Source organism: Eumetopias jubatus, unplaced genomic scaffold (assembly GCF_037043125.1).
Source record: "Eumetopias jubatus isolate StellerSeaLion01/CBP00866 unplaced genomic scaffold, mEumJub1_p1.0 scaffold_3, whole genome shotgun sequence".
NCBI lineage: Eukaryota > Metazoa > Chordata > Mammalia > Carnivora > Otariidae > Eumetopias > Eumetopias jubatus.
Window position 1 is genome coordinate 190,196,612 of NW_028274809.1, and position 22,070 is coordinate 190,218,681.

General features: G+C 39.6%; 1 protein-coding gene across 4 annotated transcripts in view; it reads right to left on the reverse strand.

Moving 5' to 3' along the window:
• Window positions 1-22,070, reverse strand: part of LIG4 (DNA ligase 4) — a 75,153-nt gene that overhangs the window by 50,532 nt on the left and 2,551 nt on the right. For 2 of the 4 annotated variants that reach the window (XM_028087297.1, XM_028087296.2), the window contains exon 2: window positions 16,963-20,671. The exons of the other annotated variants lie outside the window; for them this stretch is intronic. In XM_028087297.1, coding sequence (XP_027943098.1) covers window positions 17,908-20,643 — 2,736 coding nt within the window. In that variant the 5' untranslated portion in view covers window positions 20,644-20,671 and the 3' untranslated portion in view covers window positions 16,963-17,907. Of the gene's footprint in view, window positions 1-16,962; window positions 20,672-22,070 lie in introns of those variants that run through there. 4 annotated transcript variants of the gene reach the window in all.

Genomic DNA, 22,070 nt, shown 5'->3' on the forward strand with positions numbered 1-22,070 from the left:
AGGAGTCAGCTGTGGAGTCTCCTGATTTTCAGGATTGTCCCCCATACTTGGACTTTGTCAAACAGCGTGAGTAGCTTGGCTCGCGCCACAAAGATAGTACCGAGGGTTCCTGTACTGTTAATATCTCACATTAGTATAGCACACTTGTCATAATTAATGAGTCAATATTGATGCATTAACTAAAATTCATACTTTATTTGAAGTTCCTTAGTCTTTTTTTTAAGATTTTTATTTATTTATTTGAGAGAGAGAGAGCAAGAGAGCACACACAGGGGGTGTGGCAGAGAGAGAGGCACAAGCAGGCCCCCCGCCCAGCAGGGAGCCTGACACCTGGGGCTCGATCCCAAGACCCCGGGATCATGACCTGAACGGAAGACAGATGCTTAACCATTGAGGTGTCAGGTGTCCCCCGAATTTCCTTAGTTTTTACCGAATATGTTTCTTCTGCTCCAAGGTCTCATCCAGGACACATTACATTTAGTCACCACGTCCCTAGGGCTCTTCTGGCTGTGACAGTTTCTCAGGCTTTTCCTTGGTTTTGATGACCTGGACAGCTTTGAGGACTGCCAGTCAGGTATTTTGTGGAATGTCCCTCTATTGAGATGTGCCTTCTATTTTCCTTAGGTTAGATTTGGGTCTTGGGATTTGGGGAGCAAGACCACAGAAGTAAAGTGCTATTCTCATCACATCATGTCCAGGGAACTTGCTGTCGATACAGCTTACCAGTGATGATATTGATCTTCCTCGCCTGGTGAGGCGCTCTCTGCCAGGTTTCTCTACCATAACGTTACTCTTTTCCTCTGCTCACACAGTAAGGCAAGATGCCAATCACCCTGAATCTCCCTTTCTTCCTGTTGTAAAATATAAACAAAGCTACTTGGAATTTACGAAGTGATGTTTTCATTCTACTGACAGACCTGGGCTGCATCTATTCTCAATGAGTTGGCCTTGAGTAGGACAGGGAAAGTCACTACTCACACACACATCATTCCCCAGTTCTAAAGCTAACATGCGTCCTCTAAAATTCTCTCCTCCAGCCCATCCTCCAAGAGCCTCCAGCCTCCAATTTCAGGTTCTATCCCCTTCAATATCTCTCTTCACTTTCTTAGTCAAAGAAATTTTGAGTCATAACACCAATCACTTAATACAGTCTTCAAGGGTACAAAGTCTACTACACTCTCCCCAGTAAATCTTACGGCCATTTCTATTTAAAAGATTGGAAAATAGTAACTAACAAATAATTTCCTATCATACCTGCTTTCTTTTCTCACCTGTATAAAATGTAGCATCCCTTGGAGACGAACCATGAGAGACTATGGACTCTGAGAAACAAACTGAGGGTTCTAGAGGGGAGGGGGTGGGGGGATGGGTTAGCCTGGTGATGGGTATTAAAGAGGGCACATTCTGCGTGGAGCACTGGGTGTTATACGCAAACAATGAATCATGGAACACTATATCAAAAATTAATTAATTAATTAATTTAAAAAAATGTAGCATCCCTTAGAACATAGGGTGATACCTAATACAGGTAGTTCTCTTGTTTCCCTTGACAGTGCCTTTTACTGACACATCTGCGCAAGCCATTTTCCGTTGATGCACCTAGAGGAGGAGACGCTTCCAGAGACACCAAGAGCCTAGATGATGAAGCCGGAGCCGAGAAGACTTTATTTTACGAGGTATCTCAAGAGTGAGGGTTCTGCGTGTGTGTTGGAATGTGTCTTCAGCACTCAGCAAGGCCTTGACAACGCTGCCCTAGGCTTCGCTTTCTGCTGGTTCAGAGCCTTGAGGTCAGCCACAGGGGAGAGCTTGGGGCCTTTCCAGGTTGTTTCTGAGGACACGCCCCCCTGGGTATGGATTCTAGACTCCCTAGAATATGTGGGAGTTTTTCAAAGTCCCCTGTGGACATCCACTTTCCTTGCTATTTAGTGTTTTCCCTTCCTTTTAGGTTTTGGTTAGCTTGCAGTTTGCCCCAATGTTATCCCAGCTTGAACAGATGTAACATCAAACAGTTGCCCCTGATTGTTTCCCATCAAGGCCCCCAGGGAAAAGCTTTTTACCTGGGCCCTCTCTGAGTCTAGTAAAATTAAAATCAGCCTTACAGTTGGGTTTTCCAGGGAGCTGCCAGATAGGCCGAATCATGAGAAGTCTCTGACAAAGGTTTTGCCCTGGACCCTCCGGTGGCCGCTGGTTTCCACCGTAACTGTGGATGCTGGTTTTTAGGGTTGCCGTGGAATTAGGGAGAGGGTAATGGGAATAGGGCAAGTTAAGACACCACAGAGCTCACCAGTCTTAACAAAATCAAACTGTTTTTCTTAAATAAACGTCCCCTAGATTTTTTGTAAGCCTGAGTGCAAATTAATTACCAGAGTGCTTTAAAAAAAAAGTTGGCTTTGACAAGTTTTGCCAGTTTTCTTTTTTGTTTGTTTGTTTTTTTTTTTTGTTTTGCCAGTTTTCTTATTGCTTTTATGGAGGAGAGGCTTCTGAAGCAAGTTACTCTGCCTTTCCCAGTGATATCACTTGATGTCATATCTAATTTTGTATTAATTTTTGAAAGGGGCACCTGGCTGGCTCATTCAGAAGGGCGTGTGACTCTTGATCTTGGGGTAATGAGTTCGAGCCCCATGTTGGGTGTAGAGATTGCTTGGATAAATAAATAAATTTTTAAAAAATTTTCTTATAGAAGAGCTGGAAAATTGTATAAGCTTGGGACACCTGGGTGGCTCAGTTAAGTGTCTGCCTTCGGCTCAGGTCATGATCCCAGGGTCTTGGGATTGAGTTCCACATCGGGCTCCTTGCTCGGCGGGGAGTCTGCTTCTCCCTCTGCCTGCCACTCCCCCTGCTTGTGCTCTCTCCCTCTCTCTCTGACAAGTAAATACAATCTTTAAAAAAATTGTATAAGCTTTAAGCCTCTGCAAAAATGAACCTGTCCCTGGTGCCAAGCAGCTGTTTTAAGTCCTTTACAGGTATTAATCTAATCTTCACCACAGTCCCTTGAGGGAAGCCCATTATCATCACGATTCTACCTAGAAGTGGAGTTCAGCTCAGAGCTAGCGGAGTGAGCAGCCCAGAGTCATCCTGCCAGCAATACTAGACTCAGAGTCCACTGCACGAATACACCTTAAAATTGGTAGCAGGTGCTTCCTGCCGTCTGCAATCCCCAGGCCCCCTTCCAATCACATACAAACCAACTCCTTTCTGTGGTTAGTGTTTGAATATGTTCTAGAGTTAACTTCGGTGCCTCCCTCTGCTGATTCCTTGTTAGCTTAGATATCTGTCTATCTATCTATCGATTTTTTTTTTTTGCCTTTGAAATTAGACGTCATTGTCCCACCAGGGAGTTTGTTTTTATTTTTCTAAATCTCTATTAAAAAGTATCAGTTTCATAAATTATTCATCAGCAATCCTATGAAATAATATTTATTTACCAACTTTTCAGCACTGTAACTATATTTTTTGTTTTATTTATTTTTATTTTCTGTTTATTTTACACTACTTGGACAAAAATATAAGTATAAAAGTAAAATAGTACAATAATATCTAATCAGCTAAACAGCAGGTGTTTGCTATGTATCTCTATGACTTATAACTGAAGCAGGAAAAATCCCCTGAAAATGTAGGTAAAATTTTGCATTTCCCTGAAAGCCCTACTAAAGACTGCTATAACTAGACTAAAACAGAGGGATCCAGTACCAATTTGTTTGGTTTGGGCTAAAAACACAGGAGGATTTCAGAGAGGGAGGGGTTAGAGGAAGGTGCAGGGCAGGTAAGGGTGGCAATGGACCATGAAAATAGGATGGACATTCAGAGGCAGAGACGGGGCCAGGGGTGCTCCAAGATCTCTGTGAACACAGGCTAGGCTATAAATAACAATAATGCATATATCTTTCCTGTCCTTTGTGTAGAAATCATTTATTAAAGACTCATGGGCCAGTGGGAAGCTTGTTGACTAGAACAAAGGTTTCCTGTTGAGAAACAGAAGCACAGTGTGAGTGTTGACGAGCCCAGGGCATCTCCCGAGACTAGGAAGTAATGTCCTACGGTGTCTCAGGACCAGGCCGTGATGTTTTCTACTTGTTCTTCCTCTCCTTTTATTTGTGGTCCTTCATGGGCACAACATGTGAGCTGATGTTTTATTCACAGAGGAGTGCTAAACTGCACCCAGCCATTAAGCTCATCCTAAAATTTCTGTAGACAGACCTGAAGAAATCAAGAATCTTGTGATTCACTTATAATGCATTTTTTAAAAGATTTTATTGATTGATTGATTGATTGATTGCCCGTGTGCAAGCCAGGGATGGGGCAGGGGTGGGGGAGAGAGAGAGAGAGAGAGAGAGAGAATCTCAAGCAAGCTCCACACTCAGCATAGAGCCTTTGTGGGGCTTGATCTCAAGACCCTGAGACCATGACCTGAGCCGAGAGTCAGTCACCGAACCGACTGAGCCACCCAGGTGTCCATCATGTGTTTGATATACATCCCCAGCTTCCTAATTTATGGCTCCTGTCACTGACACAAAGGGCACTTGGTGAATATCTACTTCTTCTCTTTAATATATTGTGCTACCAAATCGGTTCTTTGTCTAAAGAAAGCAGGAAAAATGTGTTCGTGAGGCTCATTCTCACAGTTTGCCTTGGGTGGCCTGGGCCCAGCTACTAGGCTTACGATCCCGCCATCCCTGTGTGTGGAATCAGCAACACCGCCATGTCAGTCAGAGCTGGATTGGACCCACCAAGTTAGGATTCGAATTAAACATAACTCCTGTCTTCCCACTAAGTAAAAACTTGTGAATTGAACGCAGGAATCATTAGAAAGGAACAAATGTCTGAAAAGTTAAATTAGCCAGGAGGGAAAAAATGAACATTATCTTATGAATGCCAGTAGGAGAAAAAAATAAGATCTCTGATTTCAGTGTTCAGTTTTCATTGAAAACAGTGTTCAGTGTTTCATTTTAAGTCCATACTAATTTCATTTCACTGGAATTTTTCCCTCAGTACAAAAGTACTAGAAAACTCAGAAAACACAAAGAAAAAATAGGAGTCATAAGGACGGCACTTACATATATTTGGTGGTCTTATTTTGATACAAGATCTATAAGGTTATATTTCTTCTATGCATTTAAAATAGACTTTTTAAAAAATTGCATACCGTATATATATTTCATACATTGCATGCCATGAAATTTTCTCCCTCATTAATTTAACAGTTGCCTCCCATATCCTTATACGAAGCACTCTATTTACCTAACCTCCCAGATTGTTTCCAATTTTTTTCTGTTGCAAATAATAATATGATGAACATCCTTGCACATCCATCCAGCCATATATATGGGATTTCACTTTGAAGAGGGATGCTAACCAAGAACGGGATCATTCTCACTATGTTCAAAGAAAGGAATATGATTAAAATTATGCATATCATCTCCACCTCTCCCATCAGGTATTTGATGGTAACTGATAATTAGCAAGTGCTCCTACCGTGATCTCATTTACTCTAATTAACAGAATCAGACAAGGTTGAAATTCATTGTCCTGTTCAGTGACTCGTGAGTCTGGCAGCTGCTATGACCGAGGCAAGCATTAACACCCGGGTATTAACAGATTGTCTGAAAGAGTATTTTGCTGATTATCTCCTAATGAACTTATTCTTAGGAGATGATGTGGTAAGAAGCACAGGACCAAGTTTCTCCACTGAGAAAAGTTTAAACTGATTCTGCATTGGGATTTCCGAAACAAAAGGGGAAGCTCCTTCAATTAATAAATTTACATTATGGCCCAGGGTGCGCTGGAGAACAGGCATTCTGAGATACGCTGCGGAGGAGGAAACTGGCATCTTCTCCAAGTGTGTCCTCCGGTTCGGTGGGGCAGACAAAGGCAGCACTGACTGTGCGCTTTAAGTTTCCATCGCATCCTTAATCTAGAGTATCCATTTTGGATGAGCCAGATCTTATCTTTTAATCTATATTTACAATAAATGGACCAATATCCAGGTGTGGTCACTGTCATGGCAATAATAACAAGGAAAGAAAGTGGTAGGTCTCTGTTGTGGTTAGACAAGGTTTTCCTTTTTTTTTTTTTTTTACTTAAATTTCAGTTTGTTGATATACAGTGTAATATTAGTTTTAGGTACACAATATCGTGATGCATCACTTTCATACATCACCTGGTGCTCATCACAATTGCACTCCTTAATCCCCATCCCCCACCCACCTCCCCTCTGATAACCATCAGGTTGTTCTCTACAGTTGAGAGTCTGTTTCTTGATTTGTCTCTCTCTTTTTCCTTTGCTTGTTTGTTTCTTAAATTCCACATATGAGTAAAATTGTATGCCTGCCCAGTCTTTCCCCAGCAAACACACTCAGCATCTCCCTATCCCACCACCAGAGTTCTGACATCTATCTGTGAGCATCTGGGTTTTATCTTGATTTATTTTGTGCTTGTATTAGCAAGTGGTGTCCTAAGTTCTCAGAAAAGCCTAAGAGAGGTGAGTTTTGGGGGCCTGGGACTGCTCAAAAATGTTTTTGTATCAATTAATGGTAATGGTTTCTTCACTTAACGTGGAGCTTAGGGAAGTCTTCATAGTAACACTCTACTTTTGGATATTGGGGGAAACCTGTATGAGTACACTAGTCTCTATGTCCCTTAAAAAAATACAAATGTTAAAAGAATTTCCTCAGTGCCCTGCACTTCTCTGAGATATAATCAGAAGGAAAAAAAAGGGGGGGGGAAACTCTTAGAAAAGTAAACACTTTTTTTTTTTTTTTAGTAGGTTCCACGCTGAATGTGGAGCCCAGTGTGGGGCTTGAACTCACAACCCCGAGATCAAGACCTGAGCTGAGATCAAGGGTTGGACACTTAACACACTGAGCCGCCCCGGTGCCCCGAAAGGCATTTCTATGCATATCAGAGTTTCATATTCTCATGGGCTGATATACCATGATTTATGTAATCAAACTTCTGTTAACATTTATTTCTTCTCCATCATAGTAATTTTACAGTAACTATCCTTGTAAATGTGTCTTTTGTATACGTGTAACAACATCTGTAAGGTAAATCCCTGGAAACGGAATAACTTGGCAGAACATAAATGCATTTTCAATTTTGGTAGGTACTGCCACTTGCCCCCATAGAGGATTAATATATACACGATATAAATAAACATTTGCATTAAAAGGCATAAGAATATCTGTTTTCTCACATTCTTATCAAAACAAAATATCAAAGTTTTGGTTTATAAATTTTATAGCAAAAAGAAAAATACATTTTAGTATGTCTTTGTTATGGGTGAGCAATCTATCTTTTTATAAGTTTAATAGGTGTTTTCTTTCACCTATATTTTTGTGTTTTTGAACTTTTTATATAAAGTCATATTTGTAATTTCTTATGTAGATGATAGTCTTTCTTATAGAAGCTCTTCATATCATAAAGAAAAAAGTCATTTTTTTACCATTTCATCACAAATATTTTCCCTACTAGGTCATCTCCTTTGACTTAAATATGGTATTTACTGCAGAGTATTTTTATAAATTTTGTAAATTAAACTCAGCAATCTTTTCTTCTCTGGCTTCTATTTTGTTTTTGTTTTCAATACTTAAGACACCCTTCTCCTAAATTTGTATTATTTGTATGGCTTTGCTTTCTTATTTCTATTTTTTTAATTTTTATTTTTTTAATGTTTATTTATTTATTTGAGAAAGAGAGAGAGTGAGCATGAACAGAGGGAGGTGCAGAGGGAAAGAATCTCAAGCAGTCTCCCCGCTGAAGGCACAGCCCTAACTCAGGGCTTGATCCCAGGACCCTGAGATCATGACCTGAGCCAAAATCAAGAGCTGGCACTTAACTGTCTGAGCCACCCAGGTGCCCCTGGTGTTTACTTTTAAATATCTGGTTTGTATGAAATATATTTGGTTTAAGCAGTGAGGGTTCCAAGTTGACTATTTTTCTCTAGATGACTACATAGTTGTCTCCAAACTATTTATTACATAATCCATGTTTTGGGGTGCCTGGGTGGCTTAGTTGGTTGAGCCTCCCTCTCTTGATTGCAGCTCAGGTCATGATCTCAGGGTCCTGGAATTGAGCCCCACATCTGGCTCCACACTGGGTAAGGAGTCTGCTGGAAATTCTGTCTCTCCCTTGGTCCTTCTGTCCAGTCCCCCCTCCCCACACACTCCCTCTAAAATAAATAAATAAATCTTTTTAAAAAATGCATGCTTTCCCCCATTGACATGTAATGTCCCCTTTATTTTACACTTAAGTTCACACATGGTCTCCATCAGAATTCGACAAAGCTAAACCCCACAGTCAGGTTTATGCCTTTTCAAGGCTAGCCACCCCAGATTTACCCCAGTAGGTCACTAACAAATACTTTCATCCAGATTGATGCTGAGTTAAAGATAACATTGTTATGTAAATCTACAGGTTAGACTCTTTGCTCTAACAGGAGAATGTCACATTAGGTGAGACTAAGAGCTATTTTGAAATCTAAAAATGTTTATTCAGTAAACGTGTAAAACTGTATTTATGACATAATTTATACTTCATACCTATAGAAAAAAGCATATTGTATTATACCCAGTGTCCTGGTTTCTTGAGGTTTTTGCAAACTGTTTTATTGCTTTCATGTTATCAGATGGTCTCAATTACACAGTGACTCGTGGGTCAGAGAAAATCAGTTTATAAATATAATAATATAATACAATTTTTCCTGTGAATTATTTTTGTTTCTTCATAATCATTAAAGTTGTATTATGGATTCTGGCTACCACCCTCCCTTGCTATATATAGTGTTGCAAAGTTGGAAGAAATTTACTCCAATTTAGCAAACAGATCCCAAAGCAAAACCTATAGTTTTCTTGATTTTAATGAGCCAATTTATATACAGTCATATCCCAGCCTAAATGTAAATTGGCTTATGTCCCTGATGCCTATCTTTCTCATTATAAATGTTCCAACTTATCAAAAATCATTCAGTATCTCTCAGGTCTTTGAGGTTTGGCTGGGCTAGTGAAGGAGCAGGGTCATGGTATAGGTCTTCTGGAATGGTAATTAAAAACAAATAGCATGTACATAGGACTTTACATCTTCAAAGGGCTTTGCAAACACTAATTAACCCACATACTAAGCCCCTTAAAATAAATAAGCAGGAATGAGCATTCGTTTTATGAATGAAAAACTGACTCCCAATAAATCTGTGATTATGGCTGGTCTGAAGGCATTACTCACAAAAAATATATAATGTCTTCTCCCATCACATTTCACATGATTCTGGAACAACTTTCTCCACTTCAACATGATGGAGCCTTTCGTCTGGTTAATTGCTGTGGGGGACTTTCCTGTTCACTGTGGGCTATGTAACAGCATGCTTGGCCCCACCATACACCAGTTGCGCTTCCCCAGTCTTGACAATCAAATCGTCTCCAGATGCTGCCCAGCCCCGGGGCTGGGGGCAGGAGGGTGTGTAAAAATCATCCTCAGTTGTGATCCACTATGTAGAAGAAAGGGCAAAGAATGACTGACTGCCTGTTGGAAGGTTTTCACTTACAAGAACAGTTCTTTTCTCTAATTCACATTCTGTTATTACCATGTATTACAGAACCCCTGTACCTGTTATTTCCCTTCCTACCTTATGGACAAAATAATACCCTATATGACGCAGTGTTCCAAGCAGTGTTCTAAGACACATCCATGCACACGGGCATGCACATGCATGCACACACACACATACACTTAGTCCTCAAGACAAGCCGATAAATTAGGTGCTGTTCTTACCCTGTTTTATACAAGAGGAAACAAAGGCACAGAAGAGTTGCATTGCTCTCCCAAGTACAGAAGTATGAATTCAGACTTGGGCCCCTTGTGTCCAGAGTCTGTGCTCTCAACCACTGAGTTATACCCGTATGTATTTTTTTTTTCCAGCAGAGACTCGTTAAGCAGTGAACACCGCTGATGTCCTAAGTGTAGGTATAAAGTCTCTTAAAAACAACAGTGATACCAAGCATAAGAAAGGAAGGAAAGTCTCAAAAAAAAAAAAAAAAGAAAGTAGTGAAGCGACACTGTGTTGTACTCCAAATATATTCATGACCCTCCATAAACACAAGACACACTAGAACATAAGAGATTCATGCAGCATTCTTCAGATCCTCAAAGAGCTAACTCAAAAAATAACATCAGATAAATAGATGTTGAGGCAGAAAATTATAAGGAGCACAAAATGATAAGTTCCTGGGTGGTAGGGAGGAGATGCATCATGACTAGGGAACTGGGGCAGATCATATGATAAAAATGGCATGTCAGCTCTTCAAAGATGAATAGGATCTAAAACTGGGGGATTATCATAGCAGGTGGTTGAAGAGAGCATTTCAGAAGAGAAAACAGGACATTCGTGGAGGGAGAAAGGGCAAAGTGTAGTAAGTCAGTGTGGCTGGAATTGGCTAAGCAGACAAAGACAAGACTGAAGTCAGGATTTAAATGTGTTATAATCAATTTGGATTTTTTTTTTCTTCTAGTAAGCCTTACAGAACAAATGGAGGACGAGGAAGTATTTCTTTACTGCTTCTTCTGCACTAAACCCCGCTAGCACTTTGACATCAATTCCTTACTGAATTACTGAAGGTTTCTAGGAAGAGGAGAGCATGATGAGACGTGCACCAGTCATCTTTTGCTGCATTTCCAACTGGAGGCTCAAATGGAAAAGGATTTGCCTCCCTGCTCTCATGGCTGTGGCAGCATCAGCTTCTCGCAGCCGTAGGACCCTTGATGGCTTACTTCTGTGAAAGTCAGCAGAGACAGAAAGAGGGACAAGAGGTGGAAGGAGGGAGAGAGGGAAGAGGAAGAGGGACGGAGGGAGGAAGGGAGACAGAGAGAGGCTAGGGAGAGTCTGCTGGTAAGACTGAGACTTACACAATATCATGTAATCATGTGTGCCATTTATCATCTTTGTCATTTTCTCCTGATAAGAAGTCACAGGGCCTGCCCACAATCAAGGGGAGAAAATTGTACAAGGATGTGAATACGATTATGCAGGGTTCATGGGGATCGCCTTACACTGTGACCACGAAAGTCCATCCTCTGACCCTCAATGATTCTGCCTCTCTCCCATGTGCAAAATACATTCGCAAATGAAAGTATTGTAACTATTTCTAAGCTTTTTAATCTATGTAGCTAAAAATATACTAACAAATTGCTGGAATCAGGGTGCCTAGTTGGCTCAGTCAGTTAAGCAGCCAACTCTTGATTTTGGCTCAGGTCATGATCTCAGGGTAATGAGATCAAGTCTGGCATTGGCCTCCACGCTAGGCATGGAGCCTGCTGGAGATTCTTTCTCTCCTTCCCCCTCTGCCCCTCCCCCGCCACTCTCTTGCTCTCTAAAAAAATTGCTAGAATCTCACTTAAAGAAGGAATTTAAATTACTTTTTAATCTACTTCAAAATGTTACATTTGCGATCATGCCTATGAAAGAAAAGATGCAAGAATGACAAAACTAGTTAACCTACAGATATATCAAAAATCCTACTGGGGCACATGGGTGGCTCAGTCAGTTAAGCATCTGCCTTTGGCTCAGGTCATGATCCCAGGGTCCTGGGATTGAGCCCTGCATCAGGCTCCCTGCTCAGCAGGGGAGCCTTCTTCTCCCTCTCCCTCTGCCCCTGCTCATGTGCTCTCTCTCTCTTACTCACTCTGTCTCTCAAATTAAAAAAAAATCTTTTTTTAAAAAAGAAAGAAAATCCTACTGATAAATTTGTAATTATCATCATGAAGCTTATATTTTTTCTAGCAAAAAGAATCCATTTAAAAAATATTTTAACGTTATCCCATTTTTAATATGTTGTGCCACAGTTTCATAAAAGTTTGATTTGTCCTTTGACATTATTTATATCACTACTATTTGAAAATTATTATTTAATTCCAAGAAGAAAGGAAGAGATGGGATAAAATTACCATGACACGTAAAACCAGTAAGGTCTACTAGCAGAGTGAAAATTATAGGAGTAACTGCATTTCATGGTAGAAATAATAGGATGCCTTGCTTTGGTTTGACGCAGGTCCATCTTGATGTATTTGGAATTAAAATTCTATTTAAAAAACATATACAAATTTTTGGGTTAGCATCATCAGGCTCTGAAAATCAGTAGGTATACAGGTCTAGACAGATACTTCACGCATTTCTAAAGAATCTTCTTTGCATGACTTTTAACAGTATTTGTAGTTACTAGTGAATTCTAAAAAATATACATAAGAAATGAAAGCCTCCAGGATGCGAGCCATCTGTCCTTACATGACATTCATACATCTTTTTATGTCCTTTTGCCCGAATCAAAATTTTTAATATTGTTGGCATTTGGGTAATAGTCTAAAGAAATACAAGCAAGCATATGTCTTTTATAAATATGTGAAAATAGTCTTTAATTAACACTACTGGGGTCTTCAGCCAATGTGATCTTTTAATATATATATATATATATATATATATAAAATTCTAAAAGTATAAGAGGGTAATGTTAAGAATTAATACCTCCTTAATAGAATACATATTTGGCTATTTTTCACCAACTATCTAAACAATAGGTTCCAAATAAAGAGATATCCCCAACACATTTAGGATCATTAATTTAATCTAGAAAGTTAAATTTTAAGAATTTAAAGTTATATAACATATTCTAAACCATATTTCATGTTTCATGGGGTCTATTATTTTTATGTTACTTTTTAATCCCCAAATTTGTTATAATGCTTGAGACATAGTATGTATTGAAGACCATTCACTAAATTAAATTTTACATAAAATCAGGTCATTATCCTACTGTCACTACAACTTCCCATAGACATAAAAAGGCTCTTAATAAATTCAAGCAGTACATGATAACCCTAAATGGAAGGTTACAAACATGTAACAATTTTAGGGCCGTGAGAGACCTAAGAACACTCTGTCCTTTACACCACTCAACAAATGCCAACAAGGAACTCCAATGAGGCTAAGTGATAGGTTTGGGAAACATATATCATTTGCTTGAGATCACACCTGACATGATACCCTGAATAATAGTTAAATGACTGTTTAATGTCATCACTATAGATCAAGGGAAAAAATCAGTTTTGACCAAACACTGATTGGGTATTTGGACTTTCCCTGGTATGTTTCCACCAGAGAAAAAGCAGAGATGAAGAGTAGTGGGAAACTGCATTTGTTTAGAGACTATCATGGCTCAGGTACTATATCAGGTCTTTTAAAACACATTTAGTCTTCACAACAATGTATATGAAGAGAGCATGGTAAGCAATAGAAGCTCAAGAATACTGAGCAGCAGGCCCTCAGATAGGAAGACAAATTTACATTTAAATAAAACTTTCTTATTCTACAAAATGACTGCTGTGGTCTGAATGTTTGTGTGCGCCCCCCCGCCGCCAAACCATATGTTGAAATCCTAACCCTGAAAGGTGATGGTATTCGGAGGTAGTCATTTTGGAAGGAGTTTAAGTCATGAAAAGGGAACGAGCCTGCATGAGACGCAACAAGAAGTCTGCAGTCTGGAAGATGCCCCTCACCCAACCATGCTGGCACCTTGATCTCAGACTTCCAGCCTCCAGAACTGTGAGAAATAAATGTTTGTTGTTTAAGCCCCTTGGTTGATGGTATTTTTGTTACATGAACTTGAACTAAGATGGGGGAATCAAGAAATAAGCCTTAGAGGGGAGCCTGAAATATCTTGCTTAAAATTCTTCAATGCATTTTTCTTGAGCACCAGACGCAACTTCATACTCTGCAGTGTGGCATTCAAAATCTTTCACGGGGCTCCTGACTGGCTCAGTTGGTTAAGCGTCTGCCTTCAGCTCAGGTCATGGTCCCAGCATCCTGGGATATAGTCTTAAATTGGGCTTCCTGCTCAGCCAGGGGTCTGCTTCTGCCTCTCCCTCTGCTGCTTTCCCCTGCTCATGTGCTCTCTCAAATAAATGAAGTAAAAAAAAAAAAAAACTTTAAAAAACCTTAAAATCTTTCAAAATCTATCCTAAGGTACCTATATATCTTACTCTCCCACCTAAATCTGAGTATTTGACAAACATTCTCCCCTGAATTTTTGTACTCCCCATGCCTGTATTTATTATCTTCCCTCTGCCAGGAAAAACCCTCCATACCACGATGAGGGAATTCAACTTACGTTGCCAGAATCCACTCACTTGTATTAACCCCCATTGGTGTAGTTAACCCCCTCTGGAAAGGCCCAGGTAAGAGCAGGTGATAAAAGCCGGAGGGGCCTTTCTGTATGTTGGGTGCTATAAGTCTGTCCTCAAACATTCTGGGTGAGATAGATACTGTTGCCATTTGAAAGTTTAGAAACTAAGGTTCAAAGGGGCTGTGACAGACCTGGAACCCAGCCCAGAATAACCAGATTCTAAAAGCCTGTATTCTTTTCACTACAGCTTTCCAGGGAATCCATCTTTCCTTTAACTAGGAAAGCACTTATCTTTTGTATTCCAATTATCTTTATCTTTTGGTACTCTGTGAGTTCCTTGAAGGCGGAGGCTGTCTTTTTCACTTTTTTTGCTCGTATGACTGGCAAAGAGAGTAAGAACTTAATATACGTTGGTTGAAACTGAATGGAGATGGCTTATAAAATAGCTCTAGTGCTCCGGGAATTCCATATTAGATGTTTTAAAGCTATGCCCAACCGATTTCCCCCAAAGTGAGAATTCCAAGGTTCCCCATCCGCCCTGTCCACTCCAATGTCAGGCAAAGCACATGACTATGAAGCAGGTAGGGTAGCCACCTGATTTTCAAAGAAGGTGCCATCAGCCTAAAGATAGGAACTCGTTCAGGACAGTGAGAAGTCATCATGGGTGCAGAAAAAGGCGGAGTTCTTGAACGGTAAATATCTTGTCCTGCTTTCTGGCAAGAACCCATGGCCTTGGTGAAGAGTGAAGTAGGCTTTTCCATCTGATTCAGAGGAGTTGTTCCATTAATATTTATTGAGTGACTGATTACGACAGTGAACAAAACACACCAGGTCTTCATTTGTGGAATTTGTATTCTAGTGGTAAGAAACAAAGATACAGTGCCCTGGAGAAAATAAAGCAGAGTGAAGGGATAGTGAGTGTCAGGGATGTGAGTGGGGCAAACTGTGAGAGACCTGGATGAAGTGGAAAGGAAAAGCACACAGACCAGTGAGACTGTGGTGAGCAAGGGGGTCCCTGGTAGGAAATCAGGTTAGAGAGCTAACGGAAGATAGCTTATTGGGGCCAGGTCCAGCAGGCCATTCGTACGACTTTGGAAGTTGTGAGTGATGGGGATTCAGTCGTTTTGGCCAGTGGAGGAAAATGAATTGACTGCATCTTTAAAAGTACAAACGGCGTCCTTGAGAGCAGTGATGACAGTGCAGAAAGGAAGGTGATCAGAGTCCAGTGAGTAACAGGGGCAGACTGGTTATTGGGGAGCTTGCTGAGGGGTCATATTCTGGACTATTTGTAAAGTCTAGCCAACAAGATTCACTGTGTATTGGAAATATGAGAACAGAGGGGGCCAGGGATGGCTCCATGGTTTTCAGCTTGAGCAGCGGGGTGAACAGATGCACCATTTAGTGAGGTGGGGAACGCTGGGAAAGAGCTTAAGTGTATTCGAGAAATCCAGAGTTCTCTACGGAATACTTGGTAAATTAAGTTAGGTAATCTAAGTGACTGCAAAATAATCCAGAGGTCTGTAAATACGAAAAAGATGGATCATTGACAACTGCTCACTCTGTGCACATGCTGGTTCATTATACTATGCTTTTGCATTTTAAAATTTTGCTATGATAAATATAGTTAGACATATTAAGTATGAGAGGCTCGTTAGACTTCATGTGGAGATGTCATGTGGATAGATACGTGAACCTGCGTTCAGCAAAGAACTCGGCTGAAAACATGTGGGAGGTATCAGCATATTTAAAGCCAAGGGATGGAGTGAATAAAGATAGAGAATAGGTCCAGTACTAAGAAACTGAACTCTCCAACATTTAGAGATGAGAAGAATCTAGAAGGGCATTTTTGCATATCAACTTTACATAAATGCATATCAATTTACTAAAACATACATAACTTTGAATCAGCAATTCCACTGTAAGAATGTATAAGGGACAAGCAGACTGGAATACACAGACCATGACACAGGTTTATCATAATGCTCACTAGGAAAACAAAGGGGGCCTGGGGCGGTGGCAAGGTCAACTGATCTGTAAGTCGGACAATAATGGCCTAGCTGAAAAATTACACTACATTCAATAGTGTGCAACAATTTAAAGTGACGTAGGTCTACTTTAGTGACCTGTAAATTCTCCCATTGAGAAAAGCCGATCAAATAAAGCATTACAGTTTTATACCTACCTGTTACACTGTAAATAATGTATTTTGCACTTTCCTTACTACCAATAACCTAAAGTAGTGAATGTTACTATCTTTGGTGGTAAAATTATGTACTTTTCTCCCCTATTACGCTTACTGGTATCTGTTTTGTAGTTTTTCTCAATAGGTGTTATAAAAATATATGTTTAAAATTTTTTGTAAAGATTTTATTTATTTGAGAGAGAGTGTGAGAGAGCACACAAGCAAGGAGAGGAGCAGAGGCAGAGGGAGAAGCAGGTTCCCCGCGGAGCAAGGAGCCGACGGGGGTCAATCCCAGGACCCCGGGATCATGACCTGAGCCGAAGGCAGACGCTTAACAACTGAGCCACCAGGACGCCCCACAAGTTTACATTTTTAATAAAGTTCATTCAGTAATATGAAATACAAAGGACCTCCAATAGGAAACTGATTTGAATCGGTCAAAAATTATATTGATACCAATAATAGCTGACTGAAATAACTATTATTGTTTTAAAATAAATACATCATAACTTTTAATAGTATATTAAATATTTTATTTAAATTAAGAAATATAACATTTGTTGCACTGTTTCAATAAAATTTCAAATTACTTACAAATAATAATAATAATTCCTTGGGTACCATATTTCAAGTATTGCAAAGGTGTCATGAAAACATATTTTTCAAAATGAAAGACTATTCTAAAATTTGGTATATAAATCCAGACATAATACATATTATACATATTGAGTTTAAATAATCTAAAGATAAAAATCATTTTAAATAGAGCAATTTATCTCTCTGTAACGGAAGTTACAACACATGCCATCTTGACATGTACTCGATGGATTACATCTAGGAAAATCACTCTTTGTGAATACGATTTATTCTGGAGTACAGTTCACATAAAAACACTCTCTTTAAAACATGCTCTGTTGTAGAAAAAAAATAAATGTGGGCCAAGTACTTTTAAAACTGCAAGTTTCTTTTTAATTAAATTCATCTAATTTTAAGTTACTTCTCCTAATTTACCTAATGACATCATTAACAAGGTCTTATTCATGAGCTTGCCCTTAACCTTAAAAAATAAATTTGTTTACATTTCACACTTCAAAGAATTTTAGCCTTCAATTTAAAAGACAAATTTTTTTACAAGTCCAATTGTAACAATTCTGCTTCTTTCTTGCAATGCTTTCACTAGATAAAAACTATTAAAATTTTGACCTCAGAAAATCCACTTAGATCAATGCTTTCAATGACTCTAAAAGCTTCTGAATGTATTTTATTAATACTTGAGTCAAAATTCTCGATTTCTACAGGGATATTATATAAATGTCTCTTCTTTAAACTATTTATTTCATCTTAGTTTTAAAAGTCATTAAATACTACACCTCTAAAAGAATTTTTTCTTTCTTGGCCTTGGTCCATTCAGTATCTTATCTATCTCAAAAGTTAAAATTATTGTTTTTCTATATCTAATAATCTGTTTAATCATAAATTTTAAGGGATAAAAATAAAATGTAGTTTAATATTTTATCATGACCACCTGTTACAATGAGGCTTTCCTCACTAGAAAAGCTAGCTTTAAACCAAATATAGATTTTCCTCCTGCAACTCATGCTTGTCTATTGAATCAGTTACCCAATCTTGTTGCAGGATTTTAAACTTTCTCTTAAGAGTTCTTCGAAAAGCTTTTAAATCTGCAACACGGCTCTGATCCTCCCCAATGATTACATGAGACACTCCCTGAGCTAAACGAGAAACTACTTTGGCTCCATGAAATCGAAGCTCCAGAGCTGTAACAGCTAATCTCGTTCCCTCGATTTTGGTACTCAAGTCATTAATAACAGCATACAAGTCCAAATAAACAATGTGGTGTCGAAACATACTGAGAGGGGAATGGTCCCAGGAATACCGATACTCTAAATTAGCAATCACAGAAGCCATTTCTCCAGGAGTTTGTGCGCTGGAATTTTTAATCCCTGAGAACACTTCCTTCAGTTGGTTCAAATCTGTATCAACAAAATAACTGTCACCATAACAGTCATATTCACGGGCAAAATGTTCCTTTGTTGATGGGCACATATGAATCATAAAGCGAGGCTGCCACGGCACGCAGCTTTTGGTCTTAAAACACTCCAACAGCCACTCGGGCTTGACAACATCATGTTTATTCGAAGAAATTATGTTTTTCACTCTAATGTTCTCAGACCCTGCAATCACGCAGTATGTGTCTGGGCCTGGATTTTGTACTATATAACCACCAAATTCTGCAATTCTGTTCTCCAGATCAGGCTTCGGATGGCTGTCTGTTCCGCTCATGACACAGAACTCCACATCTTCAAATATATTAGAAATTTTGTTTACATTGGAAAGGTTGGGTGCTTTTAAGTGCTCGATAATTCCAATAACTTTCTTCACCTTCGGGGCAGCCTTCCTCTTCTTCTCCTGTGGTTCTTCATCACCACCAATGTAAAGGTGTTTGGACGCAAGCTTTCCCGATGCTTTCCCACGAAGCTGTTCTAAGTCATCCAGGGTGGTGCATTCGTGCCACTCTTTGTCTTCTCTTATCTTCTCGATTCGTGGAAAACGCAGTGTGCAGCCAGTTTTATACATATCGCTGGGGACGATCTCTGTGGCCTTAACTTGAACAATGACAGAATGACAAGGCTCGATGTACACCTCAGGCTTCTCTGTTCCACACAAAATGCTGCTTGGTGGAGCTTTTCTATGAAAAGGCTTCCAATGTTGGGCCAATTTCAAACCCAGATCGTACAGCTCTTTCATGGTATAACCCGAACCAACACGACACAGAGTATGAAACGCTGACGGTTTTTCACCAGGAGGAGGCTTCTCTGCTACAGCACACAAAAAATGAGACATCATCCCACCTCGGGAACCTTTACCCCAGTAGCCCCCGACAATTAAGATGTCCAGCTCATCCATCAGCCCATCCACGTACTCTGGTTTAATTTTCAACCATCCTTCGCCTCTTTTGTCTGGCTTGTAAATAGACAGAGGCTGTTTTATCATGATTCCCTCTTCCCTTTTATCTATGGCTTCATTCAAAGCGTCAATCACTTCTTTCTGAGTATGAGCTTGTGTTTTTTGCACCATTTCTATTCTACCTGGTACTGGTGTAAAAACACTAGTAAGAATTTCATACCTCTTTTTCAGGATCTCATGTCCCAGCTTTTTATTATTAACCATCAGTACATCAAACACGCAATAACAAGTTTGCAGATCAGAATCCTCCACCATTCTTTTGATATCAAACTTATTCCCCTTTTGCATAAAAGTCTGTGTGTTAGGATTGAAGGCCATCATCTCTCCATCCAGGATACAGATCTGTACATCTGTTTTAAATGCACTGTGAATGAATGGTGTGAGAGAACCTTCCAGGGGAGATTTGCCAAACTGATCCGTATAGTTAAAACCATTTCGGGAGAAGTACTGATACGCATCCCCCTGTTTGTGCATCTGCATACGCTCACCGTCTAGCTTGGTTTCAATGTAGAAACTCTGGTGTTTCATGGCCTTCTCGATTTGCTCAGTATCTGCCATAGCAGCCAGCATTGGTTTGAAGGCAGAGAATAAAGTGATGGAAATGTCACTGAGTCCTATGGAAGGATCATGCAGTTGCCTACAGACTTTCTCCAGATCTGTGGTGACATTATGCAACTCGACAGCATCATTATGGAAAACAGAAAATACAGACTGCTCACTGAAACCAAGTTTTAAGTCCTTTACAATCATCCGTATAAGCCACTTTTGTTCCAGCGCTGAACTCTGACTTATTAGCTGAAGAAGACTCTTCTTTATTAGGTCCTTTCTTCTGGCAGAATTATTGCTGGCAATTGAGTCTAAAATGTCATTTACCTGCTGTATGGTTAAACTTCCTTTCTGCAAGCATCTTGGTTTCAACACAAAATATGCAATTGTTGCAAAGTCTCCAGCATCTCCACGAGGCCCGGTGGGCGTTCTATAATTTAAAAGTTTAAGGGCGTCTTTTCCGTCTTTAGGTAAATTAAGCAATTCGATATAAAGTTTAGCAAGCATAGTTTCTTTGATTCCATAGGCCATTCTCTCTCTTTCTAGCTGAGGAAGAATAAGTCTCATTGCTGGATAAAAGGAGTCCCTGACATCCGTTTGGTTCTTATGAAGGGCATCGTGAAATCTTCTCCAAGAATCTAAAAATTCCCTGAAGTGTCTGATTTTTTCTGCACGTCCTCTACTTCTCTGTATTCGTTCTAAAGTTGAACACAAGTCTGCAAAAGGAACGTGAGATGCAACAGTTTGCGAAGTCTGTGAGGCAGCCATGGAGGTGGTGGTCAATCCTCTGGTTTAACTAATAAGGCAAAAAGAGAGTAACTTTCAATAAGGGACAAAATTCAACTAAATAGTTCACGTAAAGCCCTTAAAGAGAGTGCCTCGTTCGTGGTCAATGTTTGCTAAATGAAAATGAATTAGTGCTAGAAATTATGTCTCTTTTCAATCTCTACATTTAAACTTCAATCCCATTTAGTATTTATTATCAAAAGTATCACCAGCCCTTCTTGCTACATTTACAATACTGAAATTGACCACTCTGTCTTTCTCCCTAAATTCTAACTTCAGTTGAATTAATGATTCCATTCCTTATTTAGCTCATCGTGCAAAGGAATAACAACAGAAAAACAAGGCTCAAATCATTTCTTTTCTGGGCTTCTGACTTACATTTCTCCTCCTTTTCTGTCAGAGTACCATACAGCATCAGAAACAGACGTTTTTAACAAATCACTGAATTGAAACTCGGCTTTGCAGGAAGTTTGAACTCTTACATAGGTAGGAGTTCACCAAAAAAAAAAAAAAAAAAAAGGTAAACAAAGCCCACGTCTGCGTTTACTTTCACTTCACTGCTAGCTATGCCAAATCACTCGTGTTCAAAACCCCACTCAAAATACCCTCCCCAGGAAATCCTTACTTGACCTACCTCTTTTAACTCTATTTTATCATAGTTACTTAATAGCTTTATAAACTTAAACTCATTAGTACACTTGTTTGTTCATATTCACATGCCATTTGCCCCCCAACAATTCACTGACTGTATGTACCAGGCACCATACTATGGGCAAACACAGTATGTTTCTGCCTTAAGAGAGCATACGTTCTGTAAAGAGAAAGGGGATATAATGGGAACTAATTATAAAATGCTGTGTTTTAACAAAAGTAAAATATCATGAGGCAGAACTTTTCACTGAAGCATCTTCTAAGGTCAGAGAGGAAATAACAGGTACCTTGCTGGGTTAGGGTCTAGACTGTTTCCTAAAGTGGTCCCAAGTGTGAAACTTCTTTGAAGTCTTAAATATTCATGCAAATTTTTTAGAGGGGGTAGGGGTAGAGGGAGTGGGAGAGAGAGAGAATCTTAAACAGGCTCCACGCCCAGTGCGGAGCCCGACACGGGGCTCCATCTCACACCCTGAGATCATGACCTGAGCCAAAATCAGGAGTCGGATGCTTAACCAACTGAGCCACAGCTCATTTATAACCATAACCACAGGCGCCCCAGCAAATTCTATTAGAATCTATAAGATATCAGAGCTATTATATGATTTAAACTACGTAACATTAAAATCAACTAACTTTTCCAAAAAAGACTTCGAGTAAAAATGTGCATTCCAGGAATATAAACCGTGTCCGATCTTGTTAAAGTTTTCTTTAACAGATTTAAACCAGGAGGTTTCAGACACCTCCTGGCACATCCCTGT